General features: G+C 39.2%; 1 protein-coding gene across 2 annotated transcripts in view; it reads left to right on the forward strand.

Moving 5' to 3' along the window:
* Positions 1 to 27,914, forward strand: part of IMPG1 (interphotoreceptor matrix proteoglycan 1) — a 157,871-nt gene that overhangs the window by 38,633 nt on the left and 91,324 nt on the right. For both annotated transcript variants that reach the window (XM_030809309.1, XM_030809307.1), the window contains 6 exons: positions 81 to 247; positions 522 to 550; positions 9,846 to 9,910; positions 12,912 to 13,015; positions 16,251 to 16,391; positions 25,230 to 25,288. In XM_030809309.1, coding sequence (XP_030665169.1) covers positions 81 to 247; positions 522 to 550; positions 9,846 to 9,910; positions 12,912 to 13,015; positions 16,251 to 16,391; positions 25,230 to 25,288 — 565 coding nt within the window. The remainder of the gene's footprint in view (positions 1 to 80; positions 248 to 521; positions 551 to 9,845; positions 9,911 to 12,911; positions 13,016 to 16,250; positions 16,392 to 25,229; positions 25,289 to 27,914) is intronic.

The raw sequence follows: 27,914 nt of genomic DNA on the forward strand, positions 1-27,914 counted from the left end.
TTTCCATGTTATTAGACTTTCCTTGGGATTGGGTAGGGGGACCCTCTTAGGGCATGGCCATTAATGACTCTGTATTACAGTGTGTCAGGAAGCAGTATGGGAAGCATATCGGATCTTTCTGGATCGCATCCCTGACACAGGGGAATATCAGGACTGGGTCAGCATCTGCCAGCAGGAGACCTTCTGCCTCTTTGACATTGGAAAAAACTTCAGCAATTCCCAGGAGCACCTGGATCTTCTCCAGCAGGTGAGCCTAAACACCACATGGTTATTTGGCACACTGCATGAACAGTTTGGTACCAGCCCCTAAGCCTTTTGAATGGGTTTCCACAACATAAGGGTTAATTGAAGAAGTGCTTGGAGGTATCTGATTAGGCCAATAGAAATTTTATTCTTGCAAAATAATATGGTACAGTCAGATTGAAGTGTAGTTTAAGGGAGATGGGAATGAAAATAGACTTTAGCTCTTCAGTTGGCATTATCTCCTGGTAAAATTACTTTTTATCTTTATCTTTTTGCAGAGAATAAAACAGAGAAGTTTCCCTGACAGGCAAGTACCCAGAATAGAGTGTGTGTGTGCTCTTGAATTTAAAAAGATCATATAATGGAGTGAAACTAAGTTATTCTACCTCTAGGATTTTATGTCAGCCACTAAGATCTGTGTAGATTATTCTGACAGAAAATTCCTGCATATAATGTACTGAAGATAAATCAGTACGTAAAACAAAAATAAATAGACCTTATAGATTTAGATAGACGTTTGCATTGTTTGCAAATAAAATGAATTTATTGCTATGTGATATGTATCTAATGTGCACCTTCACTTATAAGAAATAGAGAAATTAAACTAGTTTGATTTTTAGAATTTATGGTAAACTATTAGTTACATCAAGAAAATATTTAATACAATCAAAGAACAACTTGAATTTTGAACTCTCATTCGGTATTCTGTGAAGTGTTAATATCTCTCAAACTAAATTACTAAAGCTGTAAGTTATATCCTCAACAAGAACTGAATATCAAATAAGAAAATCAAAAAACAAAATAAAGAGAAAAGGAAAACTTCATTAGATTAAATGATTAAAGACGAGAGACGTTGTTGTCAAACTCTAAACTCATTTATGACATTTAGAAGTCTAAATCTGAAGATAACACTACAAAGAGAGACACAAATTTGGCCATATGAATTACTGACAATACAATGCCTTTCACATTTATCCCTTTGTTTCTATCCCCTTTGCCACTAACCTAGTCTAGGACCTTATTAATATACTCTGTGAAAAATGTCGAATCTGATCTCCCTGACAGATCTCCTTGCTTCTAACCTCTTCTCCTCCTTAACTTGCATAACTGCTGCTAGATTGATGTCTGAAATATTCCTTTTATTTCATTGAGCCCCGTTCAATGGCTTTCAAAAGATTCCTACATCTTCCTCTTGCCATTCTGAATATCCACTCCCAACCTTTTCCAGCCCACCTCCGTGTGCAGGAGGCTGAGTGGTAAGAACTGCATCAGTGGCATCCCTTGCCTCTGGCTTCTGGTTATGGCCAGCCAGTGAGGAGGAAGAAATCAGAGAGAGAAGAAAATGCTGGCAGAAGATTTACACACACACCTGCAGAGTCTTTATGGCCTATTGACCTTCTTCAGCTTCAGCTCAGTTCCTGCCTGACTGTTCTTTCCACAGGGCCTTCTCTGTGTCTGGCTCCTGGTCTCCCCTCACCCCTTCTGGCCCCAAGGATATTTTTAGCACCCCACTCTTACTGAACCTGTGGGGTACTACACTCTCCCTTGTGGTTGCTCTTATACTCTTCACACAACTTCATAAATAATCCCTTTAGTGAACTTTGCACAAGTTACCCTACTATGAGAGAGTCATCTGTTTCTTGCTAGAACTTTCACTGAGGCAGAAGCCAAACTAACTAATCCAGACCTTTCACCTCCTGACCTTTCCAACTTGGCCCCCATTATTATTATCTATGATTCCACGGCTGCCACCATGTCTCCTCCTCACTGCATATCGACCACACCCTACTCATTCAGATTCTGACCCTAGCCTTTCCCTCTTGCTTGGAAGAATCTGCCTTTTCCACTCCATCTATTCAAATGCTACTCTCTTTCAAGCTCCAGGTGGAATCCCACCTCACCAGGATGTCTTAACAGACTATTTGAGTTTGCAGCAATCTCTTCCTGCTTTGAACTTTGTACTACGTTTGGTACTTATATTTTTATTGAACAGTCTCTTGCTTTCTCCAGTTTTCCTGTAGGAGTATAAACTCCTCAAGGTCAGGAACTGTTTCATACTTTCCCACCTACTATACAAAATTGAGCAAAATCCTCATATATTTTGTTAATCAATTATGTCTATCAAGCCACTCTTTTACAGATTTTTAAAAAGATATTGCCATGAGAAATAATGTGACTAAGGAAAATCTTAGTACTAGAGTATTACCTTTGCTCACAAAACACAGACATATTGATTCTTCTCAGTTAAATATAGGATAATACTTTACCGATGCTTCCATTTTCAAAAAATAAAAAGAAAGCAACGCAGGGTCCATCCATAAGAAAAAAAAAATCAACAGAATGTACCAAATCTTGACAGACAACCTTTAAAAATTATAAGAAACAATTACCCAAGCCAGAAAGAAAAGGAAATAGAAGCATTTCATCTATTCCTGTGCCTGCCAGCATTGCTGGAGAGAAAGAAAGGAACATGAAACAAATATTTTACATTAGCTATGACTACCAAGTTGTTTTAAAAAACGAAAGAAAGAAAAGAAATTATCTTTTACTTTAAACCTTTCCAAGAAGACAAAACAAAATTTTCTCACCTGACTAACCGGTAAGTCCACCAGTTTCAGATGACTTTGAAATAAAAGCCAGTAGAAGAACTGAGTAGCTCGGCTTCCCAAATTATAGATCCTCAGTGATGGTATAGATTGCCAGTTTAGTGGCAGAATCACATCTTTTAGTAAAGGACAAGAAAACATCATCCCACAGAGTCCTGCACAAAGTGGACTGTTGACTTGTAACTAATGCAATAGCCAGGATTTTACTAGCTATTCTTCTTGGTTACTTTTTTTTTACAGCAAGACAGGGAAGGAGATGAAAGTGATATTCAGAGGAAGGAGATCTTACTATAAACAAAGATCTGTAAAGTAAAAAACAAATTGTCTAGGCTATAAGTGCTATAATGTTTGATATAATGAGAGTTGTTAAATATGGTCTCCATAAAAACCATTTATTAAGTACATAGTATAATACCAGAAACAAATAACAAGAATAGCTAATTTCAAATTCCACTATAGCAGCAAAATTTTTATCCTGTGTGGACCACTGTAGTCATCCGTGTTTACAGCTAACATCTGTTCTGATTGGCCAGAGCCTGTGGCAGTCTGATTGATAATATTTTGTATATTATACATTAACAATATGGCAGAATTGGGTGTGGCAGAAATATGTAGGTGATACTATTGGCTATGACTAATTCTAGATAACTGTACTGTAAAACAACAGAACACCTAGCCATTACCCTTGGCCTTCCCATCATCATGAGCCACAGAAAATTAGATCAAATATATTGGTCAACTGCTACTATATTATACTAACACAGACACAATGCTTTGGGACCTAATAGCTTATAGTAACAAACCTTTCAGTGAGTTTCAGAAGACATTATTACCACTGTTGCAGGACTTTTCCTTAGTTCAGCTAAAAACGGGGTCCTTGTCCATCCCACAGCCATGAAAATTTAGGCTTGCAGATGGTTTGAAGGCTGAGGAAGGCAGGGTTTTATTGGGTGGAAAGGAAGAAAAGCGGGAAACAGGGACACTCGCCTAGCTAGACTGCTTCCCACCCCCAGCTTGAATCCCAGGTTCCGAATCAAAAGAGGATGGGCCAGGCTCCTCCTCGCTGCAAATGTCATGAACTTCCAGAGGCTCTACCCCAGTGGACAGGCTGGTTGGAGTTTTTCCAGGGACCCCCTCCCCACTTGGCTGTCTCATTCCCCACTCTAAAGAAGTACATCTAACAGCTGTTGGATTAAGAATAAAGACAAAGACCAATCTTAACTGCTTCCTGCTGACCGGGGCTGCTGTTTTGGGGAAACAGCAGTCAGAGCTTCCTCAGAGGCCTATTTAATGATTCCCAGCAGAAGGGGCCATTGTCCAAGGCTTTGGTTGCATGACTGTTTGGAGTCTGATGGCCCTTTTTGCCAGCATGCTGGGCTTCTGGGTTCCTTTCCCCTGAGCCCAATCCTAAGACAACCAGTTTAAGGCCTGGGAAATTAACTCTTTCCAGTTTGGAGGATGCATCTGAGGGGAGCGTATTACCTATCCGTGAAGAGAGAACAGAGGAGGAGAAAGGAAAAGAAAGCATTTTTTAAAGGAATTCCAGGGGTTCAGGATGCATTTGAAAGGGGTACGGACTGAAGATGAATGGCTACCCATCTAGAAAGAAGGGAGCAAGCATCTCTGGTTTCCTTCCCTTCCTAACATATGAGCAGGATACATGAGGGAGAGAATGAAAAGCGTCCTCTTTCCCTCCTCCATCCTTGCATCCCCGAGTCCCGTGACCTTGCCAGGTCCCACCATGAGTGCCAAAGCAGCTTATACCCACCAAGCAGGGAGGGCCTTAGAGAGTAGGAATGATCTGCTCTCACCTATGTCTCTATTCCTGCTACTGTCAGTAGCCTTGGAATTCCCCAGACCTCATTTATACCATAGATATTAACGTGCCCTTTATCCATGAAACAGGAAGCTTGCGGTTGGCTTAATCGGCAGGAATCAGCCATGCTTACCTGCACTGTGCCTTTTAACCTCCGTTGTCATTTGCCTCTGGATCCCTCAGATCCAGTTTTCCTTCCTAGGGCTTTTACCTAAAGCTCGGAATTGAGTTTGGGACAAAAATATGTCTCAGGGGGTTACATGGACTTCTTATCATAAGCAAAACACTAAGGTGAATCTGTGGAACTGAATCCTCCAACAAGAGAGAAAAAAGGACGTCTTGTGACACACCAAGATAATGGGTAGCTATAGTGATGCTTGCTAGAATTTGGGTGCATGGTGCTTGGCTTTGGTTAGTTCCCTTGGTCTTATTTCCCCAAAAAGGAAACCTCTGGGTGATGGGCACCCTATTTATTCCATCACCTGGCAGGATTTGCAGGATAATTGCTCAGAACTAGAATATTGATCCAGATTTCTACATTACCCATCCCTCTTGTTCTTTCTGAGCTGCAGCCAGAGATTGCTGGTTGGTTCACAGGAACCAGCAGGGTTAGTCTAAAATATAGGCAAAAACTTAAAAACAACTAATGAGTTTAGAATTTAATGAAAAATGTATGATAAGTTTTGAAACATAATTTCCCTCTCTCCAGTCCTCATTTCTGTTAAAAACAAAATCATAATAGGACTGAGTTGTTTGCAAATAGACTTTGGTTTTATACTTGGCCTAATTATTTGCATAAAGTGCAGAAAGAATAATTATTTCTACATAAGCCTTTTGGATTGGCTTTGATGGAAGTCTGTTCCACAGAGAATCTCAGGTGAGACCTTTTAATGCTGATCCCAGCTCTGGGTTTGTATCCTCAAATGCCTGTGAGTTGGGTTATCCCATCCTCTTAAGGTCCTAAGATAAACTTGGAGCTCCTGGACCTGTTAGAAAGTGACATTCTTTACTGACCATAGGTCAAGAACCCTGTACAGGGACTGCATAGACAAGGGTATGAGGCCACTTTCCCCATTGAGTTTAATTTGTTCTGTAAGTCGAGATTGACTCCTTAAAGGGAAGCATACACTTTCAGTCAAACCCTTGATAAAATACCCAAATTTTCCAATTGTGTCTTGTTGCAAAAGAAAAATGGATTCTTATTGCACTGATGCAAACAACTATATTGCCATAAGTTAAGAATACTCACAGATAGTTTCCAAATTCTAAAGGAACCAGACAGAGAGAAATAAGCATGCTCCAAATTTTCATCCCAGGAGTATACCTTACTTAATTGTTTTTTTTGTTTTTTTTTTTTTCTGAGATGGAGTCTTGCTCTGTCACCCAGGCTAGAGCGCAGCGGCACGATCTTGGCTCACTGCAAGCTCCACCTCCCAGATTCAAGCCTCAGCCTCCTGAGTAGCTGGGACTACAGGTGCCCACCGCCACGTCTGGCTAATTTTTTCTATTTTTTAGTAGAGACAGAGTTTCACCATGTTAGCCAGGATGGTCTCGATCTCCTGACCTTGTGATCCGCCCACCTCGGCCTCCCAAAGTGCTGGGATTACAGGCATGAGCCACCGCGTCTGGCCCTTACTTAATTGCTAAAGGCTATAAATAGTTCAAAATAAGTTTCCTTGACTCTAAAAAATAAAACAAGGATCAGCAGTATTCCAAGAAAAAGTCGAAAGGTTGCTTCAGCTTTCTGAGTTCTGTCCATTTAATTAACTCTTGTTTGGTTTGATATTCATGAGCATTTCAGCTCCTCATGAGTCCTGTACATTTTCCTTTATTTCAATGTTACAATCTCCAAAGTTAACAGAATCCTGTATTTGAATGCACCTGTTAAAGACCTACAGCTTATTATAAGCCATCTTTTGAAAAGGATAAAAATAAGACAGCAATTGTCTGTGAATGGCAAAATGTCCAGCGTAGTTACAGTTAGAAACACAATTGACAAATTTGGTTATCTCCGTGGTTTACAATAACTTAACAACCTTAATTATGATTGATAGCACACATTTAGATATTAGAATTTTTGAAATCCCATAGAATTTTGGAATATAGATTAGCATTATTTACCAAGATAATGACCTAAAGAAGATTGAACATCATTTTGACAATCCCATGTACCTAAATAAGTCAAATAATCCTGTTTACCTCTTTTCTGGACAATCTAGGGGCTCTCTGGACTATCCAAAAAGCCAGGTGTCAGGAAGGACAATTTTGAAACTGAAGTTTGATTTTCAGAAGCCTTTTAAATATGTTTAAAGCACTTGATATTATGAAATATAATTCCAGATTGCCATAAATTATTTATTGTGCCAAAATGACCACTCAGAAATCTTAAAGAAGCAAAAACCTTTTATAACCCTTTACAAATTTTGCCAAAGAGCAGATTAGTGCCTGAAGAAAATTTTGTTATGGTTTTATCTCAATGCTCAATTTATGGAAAAACCATGTAATACCTTTTTTTGAATAGTCAATATGTTCACACAAAAAACCTCTTCTGCAAGAGTAATTTCCACAATTCTTCCAGCACTTCTTTGAACCTTCAGCTTTTTTCTATCTAATTTAATACAATCCTTTAACCCTGGGCCAAAGTTTATATTTCCATGCCTTCTTATAACTTTTTACTATAAAAACACATTTTACTATTCTTACACCCCTTATGTGTAAATCTAGTTTCAGTAGTTTCAATTACATGTTATAATGTTAACTCCTAACAATTTTTAACTTTAAGGTAAAACCTGGTATGTTACTTTAATTGTGTGCTGACTGCAGCTGAGGTTTGCCTTTTTAGTTATGGGTGCAATTAATCCCATGTCCCCAGGCCTTACCTATTGTGAAGCCAACAAGACAGTTCTCAAAACCCAAAAAGCAGTTTACAACCTCAAAACACTTAGCAAACCTTGCATCTGACCTGCATAGTTTAGTTCACCTATTTACATGTTAATGACACCTTCATTTTACCAATAATCTTTAAGGCTGTTTTTATTTCTTAAAGTCACGTGCACTGAAAGGTACCACAGCTTTTAACTTCTCTTAAAAAATTACATCCAAGTGCTTGTCTTTCTTTAGGCCAAATTAATTAGAGCTCTTTGACAGACATTACACACAGTACACACACAGACAGGCATAAGAAAACCCAGTCACTGAATGGGGCTATTTAAGAGACAGATTTAGAAAAACATGCAGATATCAAACCAGAAAGGGCTCATTCCCTAAGGCAAAGTCTTGCCACTGGAGTTACAAGCCATGCCCTCAGGATGTATAACAAAATGGAGGCTTGATTTCACAACCAAAACTTTGCAGAGAATACAGTGATAGTTGTTGGGGGTGGGGGTCTGGCCTGCTAAAGGGGAAAAAGAACTTTAAAGGTTAACTGCAGACAGGGTGAAGAGAAGAGAAAAAAAAAACATTTTAAAATGCCTGGGAAAGAACCTCTTATTCCTACACAAGTTCCTCCACCAGGGAGAAAAGTTTAACTACTGTCCGATGGAGCTGAACCCCTTGGCCAGGGAAGCAGAAGGCTGCTGCGGTGATGCATAGCTGGGAACAAGCCAGCCTGCTGTGTGGGACCCTTGGACCATGCATCCCAGCCCCAGCAGGGAGGGGAGAGCAGCAGGGAGCTGCTGCTCACTGCTCCTTTTTTGACCCTGAGAACGGAAGGAAAGGGCCATGAAAAGGCCCAGGAGCGATGGGGTATGGGGGAATGGTTTTCCCCACCCTCAGAAGTCCAAGGTTGAAAAGGCTTAGAAGCAACAGCGAGAGGTTTAGAGTCCCCATTTCACTCACCACTTCTCGAGCCCCACGTTGGGCACCAAAAAATGTTGCAGGACTTACCCTTAGTTCAGCTAAAGACAAGGTGAAAGGGTGACTCTGCAGGCTCAGACTCAGACCACGCCACACTGGTTGCAGTCAAGAGATCTTTATTGGAGGAGTCCGAGGGAGAGCCGAAGCGGAAGAGGAAAGAGAGGGAGGGCTCTGCAGCCTCCGTCTTTTAATGCCTAGGGACGTTACATCGGGGTCGCTGGTTGGCTGAGGGGCTGGGTCTAGGCTGAGGCGGGAAGGCGTGACCTCTGATTGGCTCCTTTTGGCGGGCCTGTGTTGGGGAGGAAGAACGCGGAACCAGCGCCATCAGGGTGCTCCTGTTACCTAACACAAGGTCCTTGTCCGTCCCACAGCCATGACAATTTAGGCTTGCAGATGGTTTGAAGGGTGAGTAAAGCAGGGTTTTATTGGGCGAAAAGGAAGAAAAGAGTAAAATAGGGACTTGCCAGCCCAGAGTCCCTGCTAGAGTGCTTCCCACATGCAACTTGAATCCCAGGTTACACACAGGAAGAGGAGGGGCCAGGCTCCTCCCCACTGCAAACTGCACAAACTCCCCAAGGCTCCATCCCAGTGGGCAGGGTGGTTGGAGTTTTTTGGGGGACCCCCTCCCACCAGGCTGTCTCACCACTACTCCATTCTAGGTAAAGCTTCTTAGAATGGGCCAACATTATACACATACAGCTCTACCACCACGACCTTGGATCTGCTCCTAGAATCTCTTCCACACCATTATTCCATGGCACTGAGAACCTACCCCCGACTTCCTGGCTAGTTACCATTACAGGCAATGGCTGTGCCCAGAATACAGATTTAGTAAATCTGTATTACCCAGAAATCTACCTCTTTCCCATTACTGTAACCACAAGAGTTACTTTATTAGATAAGCTTAATGACTCTGGATATGCAGGCTTGAGGGTCTGAGATTTTAGCAAGAATATTTCAGTCACAGATCATGTCATCAATTATCTCTGATGTCAAGAACACAGTGTAAGTGGAATGGAACTATAGGATTATGCCCCAAAGACCAGCTTTGCCTATCACAGAACCCCAGGACCACAAAAAAACAGGATGCTTATGGAAAACACTGGAGTCAAGCATAACCATTTTGGAGAGTTTTTTGAATTTTTCCTCAATGAGAATATATTCAAATATTACTTCCATAATTTAAAAATAGGTAAATCCAGTTTTAAAGTATGCTTTTCCTATAACTTTTAGGTCTACTCAGTATAAGAAATTTAAATGTATGTTCTCTACTGTCATCAAGTTCTCTTTCAACACCTCTTCCTTCTTTTCTATTGTACTAATAGAAAAGATGAAATAACTACAGAGAAGACATTGGGAGAGCCTGGTGAAACCATTGTCATTTCAACAGGTAAGCTTAGATCTAATTTCTTTGTTTCTAAACTTTCATTCAAATCATCATGATAGCATGTTATTTATAAAACAATTCCTAATTAAAGATAATGTTTATAATGTACTTTCTCAAAACTAGCTTATATTTCTAACTTTATAACATAATTTAAATTTATTGCATAAAACTTGGAAAATACAGAAAAGAATAAAGGTAAAACCAAACCACTCAATATCTTACAGTTGGAAGCAACCATCATGAACATTTACTGCCTATTTTCTGCCTTCTTTCTTCTATTATATACACATATTACTGAGACCATATTTACTTAGAGTTTGTATCATTTTTTCCACTTAACCTGATGTAAAGGATATTTTATAGTTCCACTAAAATTTCTTCAAAGTTATCATTTTAATGACTTGCAACATTCTGTTGCATCCATACAGATGTCATCAACTTAACAATTGCATCATTGTATCTGACATTACAAATAGTGTTTTAATTAAGATACTTAAACATAAATCTTTGTCAAATCACTAATTTCTCAAAATAGATTACTAAGTCAAACACTATGGATTTTAAGGCTTTTAATAAATTTTGCCAAAATTTTTTTCTAGAAATTTTGTTACAATTTAAATATCCCACTGGCAGAAAAGACAAGAGCCTGTCTCATTGCAGCACTTATCAGTACTGAATATTACTATTTATTCTAGAGTTTGCCAAAAGGCAGAAGAAAATCATTTCTCCTGTGTTTATTAGATGTTTGAAATGTCTCTTTCACGTATATTTCTATTGCAATCTTCCCATTTTCACATATAATCTAAGAATACTTTTAAATATACACAATAAAACTATTCTCTGGGCAATGTATTCCCAGTTCATTTGATTTTTAGTAATGTGAATAATGTTTTAAGAAATTAATTTTTGATGACTTAAAATGTAGAAATTGAGAAAATAGATATTTTCTCAATAATAATTAAATGATATTAATAATAAGTAAATGATATTAGTTTCCCATTTCTTCCTTTACTGACATTCAGAGAAAGCCACTGTGCCTATATTTGTTTTCTCCTAAGTTCAGCTAATTTATCATTTTTAGACTGACTTGTAGCTAATAATAGGAGAAGCCTAGTTGAATTTTAGTTATAAAATAGCAGTAAAATGCATTTTTAAGAATAAAAAGAAGAGCTGCATAGTTAATTCCCCCATATAAACAGCTCAAATTTGACCTGCGACATCTAATATCAAGTCTTATTCAAAAAGGTATTATTTAGAGGAGGAGCATATAAACATATAAAAAGATGTTTTGTACTGACTTCATTTTAATATGGGAAAACAATCAAAATTAAAAAGAGAATTGAAATTTGTATTTCTACTTTAAATTTGAGGTTAGTATACTTTAGCTGATATAAACTTTTATAATAACAAGATTAGATTTAGTAAGTTAGAGTAAGTTAAAATGACCCCTTTCTTATAAATTATTTTTCATTTTTTTAAATAAAACTTTGAGGGACCCTTGGACAATTGATATATTATAATATAATGTGATATATCATCACCCTATATTTGAGTTCTAGCAACAAATGTTTTAGAATTATTTCCCCAGTACTTCTGGACACCTCCAGTTGAAGTATACACACAGAACAGTTAAGATTAGAGTTTGATTGGGAAATGTTACTAGGTGCCTAGGTGTGAAGGAAGAGTGAGAAATCTCCAAAAGAGGCTGAATGCACTCGAAGATAAACCCAGGCTACCTAATTATTGTTTGTAGGTGTAATTATGTGAATAATCTATCTTTTCAAGGCAATAAAATTGAAGGATAGCCAAATAAAAATTTGTTCTTCTAGGGTACTAGCTAAGCACTTTTTTATTGTAACAAAAATTGTAGCGTAAACCGATTATTCATAGAATTACAAAGTTTGAAGATGCTTTACATTGGTAATAGTCTGGTGAAGTCCAGAGCACAGAACACATTGATCCCAATTGCTCACAGCAGGATTCTTCAATGAGGGCAGAAGGGGAAGATGCCAGGGACCACATCCTTTGAGGTTGTGATATGCCACAGAGTATGTACTTTATTAGCCAAAAAACTGCCTTGCCTAGGTGATTTTGATACCCACTCTCATGCCCCCACTAGGAAGCACAATTCCACACCCAGGGCAATTACTTCACAGAGTCTCACAGTGACAAGTAACCACCTGTGACTGCTGATTCCCAGGTACCACATACTCTTCAGAGATTAAGAAAAGATTGACTCATTTTTCAGTATATCCTGTTTTCTAAAACAGGATAAACTAAGGCATTCTATGTTTTTGCCTAATTAACGTTGAAATGGAAAGCTGTTTCTGGCTAAATATAAACCAATTAACTATAACACTATTTTCTCTGAGCATTTTTTAAATAATAATTTATTACAAAATAGAAATGCATTTGTATTACAATAATGCTTTTTTCTTTGCTTGAATAGAACCCAGACTTGCACTCTATGAAGATCTTTAAAAATATCAAAACATTTGCCACATATTTGAAATGGTTTATGGTGATCTATTCTAAAAGAAGTGAAATTCATAGCATCTTAATGTTCTTTCATCTCTTGGATTTTCTGATTAAAATCTTATGCCTCAATGATTGCTAAAGCAATCTACATTTTAAAGACTTAGGTAGTATTCTAAGAAAACTCTCAGAAGAGCAAATTCAAGGTAAACATCTGCCTATGTGTCCTTTATATAATGTCAAAAAGAAAAAATTAATCAGGTCTCATCTGGCAAAAGCATTTAACTATAACACATACAGGGGAGCACCAAATTTGGGTCCTTAAGAGAAAGAATGAAGAATTTAGGACAGAGTATGAGTCATATTTTTTCAAGAACATATTTATGTGATCTTAAAAAGATGAGTTCAGAAGGCACCTAACATCTGTAAATTCCAGAATGACAGAAAAAGCATATGGAATTTTGACCTCATTCTAATTTAAACTCCTCCATTCTCATTTTTGTGTCTTTAATTTTTTAAATTTTCACAGATGTTGCCAACGTCTCACTTGGGCCTTTCCCTCTCACTCCTGATGACACCCTCCTCAATGAAATTCTCGATAAAACACTCAACGACACCAAGATGCCTACAACAGTAAGAAGTTCCTAGAGTTGATCTAGCTCTTCATGTGCCTGTTTTTGTTCTTTAGCAAAACAGGAAAAGAGAATGGATAAACCATCCATTAAATAATATTAGTGCTGTATTTTTTTATGACTCTGGTTAAGAGTCAGTGACTGGAGTTCTATTCTTTATTCTCACTTCTTCCTAGGTACTGAGGGGGGAAACATAGATTGAGACCTAGAATAAAGGGGGAGGAGTTACAAGAAATAATTTAATTATAAGCTGTGGAGTGCTGGGGCCCTTTTTCCCCAGCACCTAACAAAACCATATATATATATATATATATATATATGCTCACCAAGTGTTAGAATGAATGAACCAATCAATCAGTCATGAAGCTCTTTCACCACTGAAGTATAATTCCACATTGACAACAAGAGTGAAGGTTTTGTTCTCAGTTATGTCCGGGATGAATAGGTCAAATAGATATCAAAATGATCAAAATCCTGTGTGTAAAACTAGGGAAAAATAAACACAGTGTTCTAAGGCAAAGAGGAGCACTGGCCACCACTCTGAGTGCAAAGGTATGTGGGATGAGAGCATGGTTACAGAATTTAATTGTGGAAGCAGGGAAACACTGTCCTCATTGTTGACAAAAAGTGTCAAACTCTGTAAAATATTTGCAGAGATTTATTGTGAGCCAAATATGAGTGACCATGGTCCATGACACAGCCCTCAGGAGGTAGTGAGAGCATGTGTCCAAGGTGGTCAGGGTGAAGCTTGGTTTCCTACATTTTAGGGAGGCATGAGGCATCAGTCAAATACATTTGAGAAGTACATTGGTTTGGTACAGAAGGGCGAGACAATTTGCAGCGGGGAGGGCTTCCAGGCTATAGGTAAATTTACACATTTTCTGGTTGACAATTGGTTCAGTTTGTCTAAAGACCTGGGATCAATAGAAAGGAAATGTTCAGGTTAAGATTAAAGGTTGTGTAGACCAAGGTTCTTTTGAAGTCTCATAGTGGCCACCCTTAGAGACAATAGATGACAAGTGTTCCCTATTCAGACCTTTAAAATGTGCTAGACTCTCAGTTATTCTCTTCAGGATTTGGAGGGCCTGAAAGAAAAAGATCTAGCTATGTTAATAGAGATTCTTTACAGATGCAAATTTTTACCCACAAAGGATGACTTTGCATGGCCATTTCAAAATATGGCAAAGAGACATGTTTTGGAGTAAAAACATGTTGATTTTCTTCTTTGTCACGTAATGTTATGCCAGAGTCAGACTGGAAAGTAAGTCACACTATATAGGGTTAAATAAAACCCATCTGATGAGAATTTATGGTTTGTAGGGCATGACTCCCCAAATCCCTTAGATAGGAATTTGGGCAAGATAAGAAAAACTCAGAGCTTAGTCCTCACTCATTAGCCATGAGTGTAGAGCTGTGGCTGCATAAAGTAGGCAGTAGACCCCAAAGGAGGCAGTAGTATAAGGAGTGGCAGACTAGAACCTGGCTTCTCACACTGCCACTACCACCAGACCTACCACCCCTGGGGCCTGAGAAGCGACTCCTCTAATCCTTTCCCCTTCATTACAACCTCTCTCCAAGGCACAGGTCAAAGCTTCAGGGCAAAGGCACAAAGTTCAGCCTTACCAGCTCTATAAGATAAATCAGAGATTAGACCCTGTTGGCCATCCTATCTGCCCATTAGGCCACATGGTTCCAGGTTTGGTTGAACTGCTGGCATGAACCAAGAATGAAAATATTGTATTTCAGCCAGGCATGGTGGCTCACGCCTGCAATCCTAGCACCTTGGGAGACCAACCCAGGAGGATCACTTGAGCCCAGGAGTTCAAGATCAGCCTAGGCAAGTTTGGGAGACCCCATCTTTACAAAAAAATTAAAAATTACCTGGGCATGGTGGTCCATGCCTGTAGTCCCAGCTACTTGAGAGGCCAAGGAGGGAGGATTGCTTGAGCCTGGGAGATTGAGGCTGCAGTGAGCTGTGATCACCATTGCACTCCAGCCTGGTGACAGAGTGAGAATCTGTGTCAAAAAGATAAATAAATAAAAGAAATAAATAAAATATTGTATTTTTCTGAAAAATGCTCTTCCCTCAACAGTGAAAAGTACTGTTGGAAAAAATTGTTGACCATAATTCAGTATATATGCACTATAAAATTTCTAAGACAACTCATCTGTCATCTATTTTCTCACAACCCCTGTGTCCCATCTTCTTCAAAAGTTAATATAAGTTCCTCTCTCTGGTTAAATATCCCCAGAATATTTCATTTCACAGTCATTTAAATGTTCCCTGAAACTTCCAATTTGCCTAACAAAATGGTAAGCTTCGAAAGAATACTGCATGTCAGACTTTTTAGTGTCCCATTGATCCTAGCACCATGCTACACCCATACAGATGCTCAATGTGTGTTTTTTTGAATAAATGAAAATCTTTTAAACAAACATCAGAAGTCTTTTAAATGTGAATCCACATCCTCCTTGTGTCCTACTAAAGTTAGAGAGAGGCTGTAGTATTGTCCATGCCCGTGGCAGAGGGGAGTTTGTGACAAGAAATGAGGAGGAAATACATCTGCTACTATTTATACAGTTGAGCCCTGTCCCTCAGGGCAATTTCCATTAACTGTTCTCTTCTTTCAGCTTCTGTAACTCTAATTTCACTATAAGAGACCATGTATGTAACCAGAGATATTCAATTTTCTGCAGAGATAATTTTACTTTTTTAAGAAAACTAATGGACCTTAGTATCTTCTGGGTATCCAAGGTTGAAAACTCTGTCAAACCCAAGTTTGAAACTGAGCTCTGGGCTTGCTCTGTGCCCTGGAAGCCCATATGAACTCAGAGCAATGAGAGACCCCTGCTGGTCTCCAGACCAACAGGTAAGAAGGATGACCCCTTGGCCCTTAGTGATGGAGACCAAGTCCAGATCCTCAGAACTGTGCCTCCGTTCTTAGCCACCTGCTTCCAAAAGTGGCCCAAATACATCATTCCTTCTGAGAGAAATTTCAAACTTTCTCTTGGCTTGATAGTATTTTCTAACTAGTTTCAATGTGAAATTTAAGCACAAATTTTCTCATTAAACCAGTCTAGGCTCTTCTCTAAGTTCTAGTTAAGAGGATTTTGATTGCAAAATACTTAAGCCTTCATAATCCACTTCTTGAGACAGTATCAACATATATTATCTAAAATAGCCATTTATTTGTGGTTTAGGTTAACAGAAGTCCTTTTTTTTTTTTTAAACTCAGGAAAGAGAAACAGAATTCGCTGTGTCCGAGGAGCAGAGGGTGGAGCTCAGCGTCTCTCTGGTAAACCAGAGGTTCAAGGCAGAGCTCGCTGACTCCCAGTCCCCATATTACCAGGAGCTAGCAGGAAAGTCCCAACTTCAGGTGAGTAGACCCGGCCCATACAACCACACCTCAAGCTGTGACTGAGAGGTGGGAGCCGATAGGACATAAACCCTTATGGCGAATAGTTCCAGCTTCTCGTGGCATTCATGTTTAACCATTTAAAAGAAAACCAAAATTATAATGGGCCCTAACATGTTAGAACAAATGGATCTCCAGGAAAGTTTTTCATTCCAGCTTTTCTATTCTCAAAACTTGCAGTGGCCCCCACCTGCCCCCTCTATCCACAGTTTCGTTTACCCCATCAACCATAGTCCAAAAATATTAAATTGAAAATTCCAGAAATAAACAATTCATTAAGAAGGTCAATAATAGCCTAACATATGTCACAATTTCTATACCATTTACCTTACTTAGCCTCATCACATAGCCATTATATTGTGAGAGAGAGACCACATTCACATAACTTTTCTTGTAGTATATTGTTACAATTGTTCTATTTCATTATTATTGCTGTAAATCTTTTACTGTGCTTAATTTATAAATTAAACTTTATCATAGGTATGTGTGTATGGGAAAAAAAGTAGTATATATGGGATTAGGTACTCTCCACAATTTCAGGCATCCATGGGGTCTTGGAATGTACCCTCCACCGAGGATAAAAAGGGACCACTATGTTTACATTTATCTTTTCTTCAAAAATTAGTAGGTTTTGCCAACTGCGGTGCCTCATGCCTGTAATCCTAGCACTTTGGGAGGCCAAGGCGGGTGGATCAGGAATTCGATACCAGCCTGGCCAACACGGCAAAACCCCATATCTACTAAAAATACAAAAATTAGCTGAGTGTGGTGGTGGGCGCCTGTAATCCCAGCTACTCAGGAGGCTGAGGCAGGAGAACCGCTTGAACCCAGGAGGCAGAGGTGGCAGTGAGCCAAGATCGTGCCACTTCACTCCAGCCTGGGTGAAAGAGTGAAACTCTGTCTCAAAAGATAACTAAACAAAATGTAAAATAAATAAATAAATAAAAATTAGTAGGTTTGAAAATCTCATTTAACTGAAAGACATTATGCAGATGCTCTATGCCTAGATGACCATTATGGTGATGGTTTCACTGGTATATACTTACAGACAAATTCATCAAGATGTATATATTAAATATGTACAGCTTTTGATATGTCAATTATACCTCAACAAAGTAGATTTAAATAAAATAAAATGACTATGCAGGCACCAAGTAGAGAAGATGCTGGGTTGAAATATAAATTCTTAATTCATAATACTTTGTCTTTACATAATATTTCTATTTTTACAGTTTGATGCAATTTAAAGACATAATATTTTTCATGGGTGATAAGAGGAAGGCAATTATATTGTCCATGTCGTCAATTAATAAACTGAGGAGCTTTCCCAAGATGTCTCTTCCATCTCTGACCTTTGTTATATCTGTCTGTCTCTAATTAAATTCAAATCTCTTCAATTCCCTGCAGGATACATCCAGCTACTATGCTGAGTGTGGCATCTATATACCATAATAAGATCTCTGCCTTTTTTTTTTTTTTTTTTGAGGCTCACTGTATACCAGTTCCTTATCATCCCCCTCCTTTTCACTCTAGTTTCCAGGAATGCAAACTATTTCCACTTTGTCCCCCTGTTTAGCCTTTACATGTGCTGTCTTCTCTGTCTAGAATGCCCTTCTCCAAGTCTTGTCTTACATACTTCAACATGGAAAGTTCCCTCTATCCATTCTGCATCCAGTGTCTCTCCTGGGTTCACTCATTGCTTTCACAACACCCTTTCTTGAGATTGCTTGCTTATGTGTCTATGGCCTTTGCTGTCTCTATTCCTCCCTCTTTGTTCACCCCACTCATCACCACCAGGCTATGAGCTTCTCCTAGAGAACAGGAGCTGTTCTTTTAATCTCTGATGCTTAACCTTCTAATACAGAGTTTGGGATGCAGTTAACTACGCAGTAATTGTTTGTATAAATGTAGCTGAAAATAGAAGCATCCATGAGATTATATAACCAAGAACTACAATGTAGACAACAGGAGTGCACATGAATCTTAGCATGGCCAGGGAACAAACAGGCCCCCTTCTCATACTTGGAGAATTCAATACATACCTCTTCTCACCCTGAGAGGAGATGAATAAGTGAAACATTCTTAACCTCCAGCCTCTCCCTGCATCAGCATTCAGTCAATAAAATGTAAAGAATTCTTTCTACAAATGTCAAAGTAAAAGAATCAGCATGGGGCATTTATGAACCAGAAAACTACTCAGACATGGATTATTAGACCAAATGAATTAAAGAATAGTTTGTTAACATTTCCATTTGTTCTTTGAAACATTCTTTTTGACAATTCCTTAGTATGATCAGAATATCTTCACAGTAGGATAATTGGCCATAGACTCTTCAATGATCTATTGTCAATTTTCTAAACACTTACAACAATCTGATGTAGAATAATGCAAATATATTGGGATTTTTTAAAAATTGGAGTTCTAGTCCTGTTTTTGCCAAAAATTAGCTCTGAGAAATTGGAGATCCCTGGCCTAACTTCCTCACTTAGAAATTGTAGAAGATGACCTCAGAGTTCCTTTCCAAGTCTAAACTGTTGTGTATAGACATAATAGCCAGCACTTTTCTTAATGCTTCCTGTGTACTAACTCATTTAATTTTTCATGCAATTCTGTGAGTAATATTATTTCCTCTTTTTGGAAGAGAGAACTGAGGAAAGGAGATTAATATGTCCAACAGTGCCACTTTTATTTTCTGGCAGAGCCAAGATTTCAACCCAGGCAGCCTGGCACCAGAACTCTTGCTCTTAACCACCACGCCATGCCTCCTATTTTTCCCAGATAAATATTTGTGGGAAGCGACTATTGTATCATCATCAAATGGACATGTCTTTTGTCTTTTTCTTTCTTTCTTTCTTTCTTTTTTTTGGAGACGGAGTTTAACTCTTGTTGCCCAGGCTGGAGTGCAATGGTGCCATCTCAGCTCACTGCAACCTCCACCTCCCAGGTTCAAGCAATTCTCCTGCCTCAGCCTCCCAAGTATTTGAAATTACAGGCATGCACCACCATGGCTGGCTAATTTTGTATTTGTAGTAGAGACAGGAGTTCACCATGTTGATCAGGCTGGTCTCGAACTCCAGACCTCAGGTGAGCCACCCTCCTCGGACTCCCAAAGTGCTGGGATTACAGGCCTGAGCCACCGCGCCCAGCCAAATGGGCGTGTCTTGCTAGCCTCTGAAAAACTTATAAGCCAAAGAAGAGTATAACCTGCCCAATCTTGTTCCAGAGACCTCTGGCATCAGTCCTGCTGGTTCCATTTGCACAGTCGTCACTGATTTCTCTAAGATGGAACCCCTCTGCTTACAACATCTGTTCCCTCTCCAGGCTTCCTAGCAGGGCCCCAGCCACCTCACAGCCTGCCATCAGATAACTAATCAGCCCCACCACAGCCCAATGCCTGCACTAGCACATTCAGGCCTAATCAGGAATTAATGGACAGTGCTTTGCAGTAATTTAATTTCCACAATAAACCTAACGAGCAATTTAATACAAATGTCAAGAGGAATCATTTAGCTGTTGTCTGAATGCTTTCTCCTGTGCAAACATTCATGAAAACTCAACACAGCTGCCTTTTTATAGCCCAGTTAACATACATTCCAGCAGAATCAGGGAGGCCCCTGTGCATTTAGTATTATTAATAAGGTTAACTGGGCACTTAATTAGCAATTTAGTGGTTAGTGCTCCATGACTAGAAGGTCCCCAGAAGATTATTTAGCAGAATTAACTGAGGCTTTTGTCATCTCCTCCCTAGATGCCTTTCTCACACTCCTAAACAAAGCCGACTCTTAATCAATCCCAGATAGGTTCACAAAGAGGGCACGGACACAAACAATAAATCCCTTCCACCCAAGTCAGTGCCATGGAGCCCTCCTGGAGAGGAGGAGGGCTCTCCTCCCTGTTGCTGATGCTGCAGGCATCTACACTGCCAGTCCCGGGGTCAATTGACTATTTCCATGTGTATAACAGCATCTCTGGTATCCTGGAGAAGAAAAATGGATGATTCAGGGTCTGAATCTGCTGCTCCAGAAACTGCAGCTCATGTTTAAATGTTAAATCCCTGGAGCTCTTACTGAAATAGCATGGCAAATTCCCTGTGGCCCCAAAGGTGTTTGTCCTAGGCAGCCACAGCAGACATGAAGCATGTACACAGACCTTCCTGCCTGCCCTCAGAATAAAGACTAGCTTTGCAGAACCCAACATCCTAGATTTCTGTTGAGCCCGTGGCAGGGTGTGGGTGGAGACACAGAAACTCGCTCCCCAGGCCTTCTGCCCCTGACCTCTATAGGGACCCTCATCCTGTCCTTCCTCCCTCTGAGTTTCAAAAATGACTGACTAAAGACTTGCTCTGCTCTTTCCAGGCTCCATGCCGTGTGCTCACTTGGGGCAGTAAGAGAAAAATGGGCTCTCAGGAGCTGGTAATCCAGTAGGAGAAGTAGAGAATAAGAGAGTCAATAATACAAATCACTAACTGCCCAGCTGTGTGCCAGGCACTTGTTACTTATTAGTTGTCATTGTTACTCCTTTTTGGATAAGGAGACCAAGATTCAGAGAGATTAAGCAATAAACTCAGGATCTTGCAGCTAGACAGTAGCAGAACCAATATTTAAACCCCATCCTGTACAAATAGCTCCGGATCACCCAAAAGCTGAGCTACCTTCATCACTGTGATAGATATTACGTTCAGGGAATGGAACTGCTTTTAATATTGTCACAAAAATATATATATAATTAGAAGGTAAATCAGTCTGCTGGGGGAAAAATATTCATAATGCAGTCTAAAGCCCAGTGTCAGTGATTTGGGGATTATCTGTGCATCACTGCTCTAGTCCGTCACATGAACAATGTAGAGTTGGCAGCAATTTTTGATATGGTGACAACACAGTGGATTGGTAATGAATTTAGAGAACGAAGAGATGCACTCAACTGAATTAAGCAAAGTTTGGTGAGTCCCTACTATGTGTATGACAATCTGCTAGATAGAAGGAGGGAGGTAAAGAAAAATGAATAAACAGGACATGGCCAAGGAGCACGATCTCAGTGAGGGAAACTGACATGTACCTCACCGACTTTTATGGGGTATTCTGCAATAAACTCTAGAGTAGTAGAGAGAAGAAATAATTGAACCTGACTTTGGGGCTCTACAAATGCTTTTCAGTACAGAAGATGTCTGAGCTGGCTTTGAAAATGGGTGCAGTGTGGGGAGGAGGGAAAGTTAATAAGCAGAAGGTGGAAAAATTGGAGAGAAAATAATTCATAGGAACCTGAAGACAGAGAAGTGCATATTGTATGTGGGAAGGAACAGGGGTCAGTTTTTTGTTTTTTGTTTTGTTTTGTTTTGTTTTATTATTATACTTTAAGTTTTAGGGTACATGTGCACAACGTGCAGGTTTGTTACATATGTATACGTGTGCCATGTTGGTGTGCTGTACCCATTAACTCGTCATTTACATTAGGTATATCTCCTAATGCTATCCCTCCCCCCTCCCCCACCCCACAACAGGCCCCAGTGTGTGATGTTCCCCTTCCTATGTCCATGTGTTCTCATTGTTCAATTCCCACCTATGAGTGAGAACATGCGGTGTTTGGTTTTTTGTCCTTGCGATAGTTTGCTGAGAATGATGGTTTCCAGCTTCATCCGTGTCCCTACAAAGGACATGAACTCATCCTTTTTTATGGCTGCATAGTATTCCATGGTGTATATGTGCCACATTTTCTTAATCCAGTCTATCATTGTTGGACATTTGGGTTAGGTCCAAGTCTTTGCTATTGTGAATAGTGCCACAATAAACATACGTGTGCATGTGTCTTTATAGCAGCATGATTTATAATCCTTTGGGTATATACCCAGTAATGGGATGGCTGGGTCAAATGGTATTTCTAGTTCTAGATCCTTGAGGAATCGCCACACCAACTTCCACAATGGTTGAACTAGTTTACAATCCCACCAACAGTGTAAAAGTGTTCCTATTTCTCCACATCCTCTCCAGCACCTGTTATTTCCTGACTTTTTAATGATTGCCATTCTAACTGGTGTGAGATGGTATCTCATTGTGGTTTTAATTTGCATTTCTCTGATGGCCAGTGATGATGAGCATTTTTTCATGTGTCTGTTGGCTGCATAAATGTCTTCTTTTGAGAAGTGTCTGTTCATATCCTTTGCCCACTTTTTGATGGGGTTGTTTGTTTTTTCCTTGTAAATTTGTTTGAGTTCATTGTAGATTCTGGATATTAGCCCTTTGTCAGATGAGTAGGTTGTAAAAATTTTCTCCCATTCTGTAGGTTGCCTGTTCACTCTGATAGTTTCTTTTGCCGTGCAGAAGCTCTTTAGTTTAATTAGATCCCATTTGTCAATTTTGGCTTTTGTTGCCATTGCTTTTGGTGTTTTAGACATGAAGTCCTTGCCCATGCGTATGTCCTGAATGGCATTGCCTAGGTTTTCTTCTAGGGTTTTTATGGTTTTAGGTCTAACATGTAAGTGTTTAATCCATCATGAATTAATTTTTGTATAAGGTGTAAGGAAGGGATCCAGTTTCAGCTTTCTACATATGGCTAGCCAGTTTTCCCAGCACCATTTATTAAATAGGGAATCCTTTCCCCATTGCTTGTTTTTGTTAGGATTGTCAAAGATCAGATAGTTGTAGATATGCAGCATTATTGCTGAGGGCTCTGTTCTGTTCCATTGGTCTATGTCTCTGTTTTGGTACCAGTACCATGCTCTTTTGGTTACTGTAGCCTTGTAGTAGAGTTTGAAGTCAGGTAGCGTGATGCCTCCAGCTTTGTTCTTTTGACTTAGGATTGACTTGGCAATGCGGGCTCTTTTTTGGTTCCATATGAACTTTAAAGTAGTTTTTTCCAATTCTGTGAAGAAAGTCATTGGTAGCTTGATGGGGATGGCATTGAATCTATAAATTACCTTGGGCAGTATGGCCATTTTCACAATATTGATTCTTCCTACCCATGAGCATGGAATGTTCTTCCGTTTGTTTGTATCCTCTTTTATTTCACTGAGCAGGAACAGGGGTCGGTTTAGTGTCAGTAAAGGACAAGACATTGGCCAAGGGGATAATGATGGCAGGAAGTGAATGGTAGGGTACCTGGGGGTGGGGTGCAGATTCTGGAGGGTCTTAAATGCCATTCTAAACAGTTGGATCTTGTTCAGTGAGTCCAGCAGGGAATTGTTAGTGAAGATTCTTAATAAAAAGATTAACTTCTAAATAAATGTAGTCAAAGAGATACCTTCTCCTTCCTCCTCTCCCAACACACCCAGAAAACCATTTCTTCTCTGCCCACTCACACACATAAACCCATTTCAGCAGTGCCAGAGTAGGGATAGGGAGGTTATGCCAGCCCTGTGAATGAGAACATGGTGAAAACAAAAGACCTTGTGGAATTCAAACCAACCAGAGTCAGTGGCTGCATGTGGGAGGTGGGAGGAAAGGTATCTAGGGATGCTGCACTTTCTAGCATGGAAGACAGTCGGGGTTCATTACCCTGTCTGAGGCAGAGAGGCTGAGGACAAAGGCAGATTTGGGAAGAAGAGAATGGCTCTGGTTTGGGCAGATTCACTTAGTGGCAAATGTTGGAATATTTATGTGGCGAACTCAAGGCTGCGTATCACTGATCAATTAAGCCATGGGAGAAAATGATATCCCCCGGGGACAGGGATAGGAGAGAGGGGACAGGGAAGCGAGGAAAGGGATGCGTGTCTGCTCACCTGTTCAGTCTCACCTTTCACCCTGCTCTCTCTCCCAAGCTTCACTACTCAACCACTATCCCTTCCTCTTAGTCTCTCTTGCCTCCCAGTCTCCAACGGGAAAGCTGGGTGGGGCAGTACTTGTCCATGTGACGGTGTCGCCAGAGCCTAGCACAGTCTCTACAGTTGAGCTTCCAGAAGAAAAAAGAGAGTGACTGCGTGAAGCAGGGAGGCTGAAGGTGGAAACTCGAAGTCTCCTTATGTTTAAAGTAGAAAGTAAATACATGAATAGGATGGAGCAAGGAAGATGGAGAGAGTGGTCAGAGAGGTGCAAGAAGAATCAGGAAAGAGCAGGGACACTGTAGATGGGGAACAGAAATTGCCACTGGATTTAGAGAAAGCCAGAGAGACAGAGGCCTAGAGAGAATGGCCAGGCTGTAGTAACTTAAGGATTAGTCAGTACAGCAATTATAAAATATTATGATAACAGGCCTCATTCGTAAGGTCAAATTAATTAAGAAAATTTATTGTGAAGTCCATATGAATCAAAGAGTAAATCTAATCTATTAGATTAGAATCTATTTCTACCACTTTGTTTAGGTACAGCAGCCATTTTGAATGTAATCACCCCTTTCACATTATAGATATTTTCCAAACCATATTATTAATTCAGAAAATATCATAGCTAAAATATTATAGCTAACTCTAGTTATAATTATAGTCAGAAAATATTACTCTATGTGTATAAGTAAAACTCCTATAGACAAAAAAGTTTCCTTCAAATATCACCTTAAAGCTGTTTTATATTTTATTTAAAGTAACCATAAGAGCAGATCAGAACTATCCAGTTACAGCTTTTAAATAAATAGCAAAATACCTTCCTCTGAGTTTTGGAAATCACTAGGAACAAAGAGTTTGGCCTTCTTAGTTGTTTCAATTTTTCTTTTTCATCTGATTAATTTGGAGAGATTTTTTTAAAAAGAAAAAGTAATAATTTTCCATTTTCAGCTGTTCCCCTAACTCATCAAAAGTGTTTAGGTTTTTCAGTTAGGCAAGAAATGACCCAGCAGAACCAAAGAGTATTTTACAAATTTCTTTCTCTCTGCAGATGCAAAAGATATTTAAGAAACTTCCAGGATTCAAAAAAATCCATGTGTTAGGATTTAGGTAAGTAAGAGAATCAAATTCTTCTCAATTTTTAAATTACTTTCTCCCTATCCTTTTGTAAAAGCAATGTCATGAGGATTATAAGGTCCTTTTTCCCCGGTTGCTTAGCTCTGCCAAATCCTGGAAACGGAGTACGTTTCAGATAAAGGAACTGTCTAATTAGAACATGACTCTAGGTGATTCTTAAGGGGTAACACAGGAGCTGTATTCCTTCCTTCTTCTGTGAATCAGAAATACTGCTCTCTATAGAGAGCTCATCTGCTGTCTTTGGCCATGTGGTTATGAATGAGCTTCTTAGGAAAATACCTCAGTGGAGACAGATGAAGAAAAGGTAGACATTAATTGCCTTGGTGTCTGATTGCCTGGTTTCCTGTGGGATGCGAAATAACATCACTATTTAAACAAACCATGCTGCCCAAGAGAGACAAGTGAACAATAAAAAGTCATAGCTATCGGGGTAGGAGAGTTGGGAAAATGGGGTGGAAAGGAATAGGAGCATAAGCAAGACATTCTAAAATATACCTTTTATGTCATTTTGACATCTGACTCTTAGTAATCTATTACCACCCAAAAATTATTAAATTAAAATTTTAAATAAAAAAATAAGATCATAAGATAGTGCCACACTAAAGAGGGTTTAACCATATTCCCACATCTTTGGCACCGGAGTGCTTTGTCCTTCAGCATCCCAACACTCTAATGTGGGTTCATGATTGGGGGAAATAATTTTTAAATATTTTTTTTAAGTTCTCATTTTTCAAAACATCTACAGATGAACTCATAATATGCTATTTTTTAAATGTGCCACAGGGTAAATATCAGCCCTGGTATGAACAGAATGAGATTTCTTGCCCCAAATGAGCTTTGTAAACCAGGGAGCGTGGGCTTCCCCAGAAGTGTTCCTGGCTCCTTCACTGCCTACTGTCTTAAAGCAAGAAGATGCACAGAGCAAGGGCTCCACAGGCCCAGAAAAAGAAATAGCTTTGCAGGGAGCTCTCATGGTTTATTTCTTTCAAAGCTATCAGGCCCCTCTGATTTGTATAACTCCAGAGAAAGGAAATACTGAAAAGTGAAAGTTATAAAAGATGAAACCCTTAATATCTACCAAAGCAGACTCATTTTTCTTTATTTCAAGATGCTGCTCTGTAGTATTTTCTGTGAAATCAGATGGATTAGAGAAAAATAAAAGTTGATAGAAAAATATTCTGCATAAATGCAAAGGTTTTCTGAATAAACCACTGCAGTGGAAGAAAAAATTTTTAATTTAAAGCTGAAGGAAATGATGAGAACAGTTCTTTTGGTGAATATTAAAATGCTCATTATCCACCTCCCTTCAATAAATGAAAAACAAATGTTTTAAAAATCTGTTTTAGAAGTAAACCAAAATGTTAGATGATGAAATTTTGCAAGGTAAATATTTTAAAGATATATCCCTTGACACTGAATTTTTACCAAGTGCTTATCTTTGTAAGGATTTATTATTATTTCTGCCAAAGATGCTTACAAAGTAAGTTTCATCACATTTTCCCAGTGATTTCCATGATGACATGAAGATTTAGTCCACCATAAAATATTTTGGCCCTTGAATACAATAAATAATATGCTCATGACAGTGGCAAAATTGTAACCATTAATAATGATGCTCAGAATATTATAAAGTAAACATATTATTAAGGAAATTGCTTTTTCGTGGGCCAGATCCCTGAAGAAAACCAAAAACCCTGTGAGTCTCCTGGTACTGACTTTCCTCCAGCTCATTTGTATAAAGGTTGATTTACAATTTAACAAGTACTTTTTTATCAGTGACTTCACTGAATTCACCATGACTGGGAAGTAGTTAGGACATGTATCATTAACACAGTTACGAGGATGAACAATGAAAGGTCCACTTTAAATATTGCTTTATCTCTCAGCAAAGGTGGAAAACTATTAACAATCATGCAGTCTTGTTGGAGGGTATACTCCTTCAAATACTAGTGCACAAATGTTCAAAGCTGCTTTATTCTTAATAGCCAAGACCTGGAAATAACCCAAATATCTATCAACAGGGCAACAAACTGTCATCTATTCTTGCCATAGACAACTTCTCAACAAATAAATGAACTATTGGAATACACAACAACATGGGTGCATCTCAAAATAACTATGTTGAGTGAAAGAAGCCAAACAAAAGTACATCATGATTTTATTTATAATAGACTCTAGAAAATGCAAACTGATTTACGGTAACAGGAAACAGATCAGCAGTTGCTTAGGAAGGTGAGGCAGATAGGGATAGAAGGGGAAGGATCGCACAGTAGGATGAGTAAAGCTTTGCGACTGATGAATATGCTCACTATCTTGATTGTGGTAATGGTTTGACAGGTGTATGGCATCAAAATTCTTGGATTGTATACCATAAATATGTCCCTTTTTTATCACAATGATACCTCAACAAAACAATTATTTAAAAATGAACAGGACTAGGGTTTTGACCCAGGAAGCCTGGCCTCTTTACAGAACCTCATGGATTACAAACTATTGCTGAAAACAAGCAAGAGGGAGGATGAGTGTCTGGTTGGTAGAGAAGGAAGTCTCATCCCATACAGCAGCACTAGTTAGATAGTCATAGATTCTTCCTTGCCTC

This window comes from Nomascus leucogenys, chromosome 3 (assembly GCF_006542625.1).
Source record: "Nomascus leucogenys isolate Asia chromosome 3, Asia_NLE_v1, whole genome shotgun sequence".
NCBI lineage: Eukaryota > Metazoa > Chordata > Mammalia > Primates > Hylobatidae > Nomascus > Nomascus leucogenys.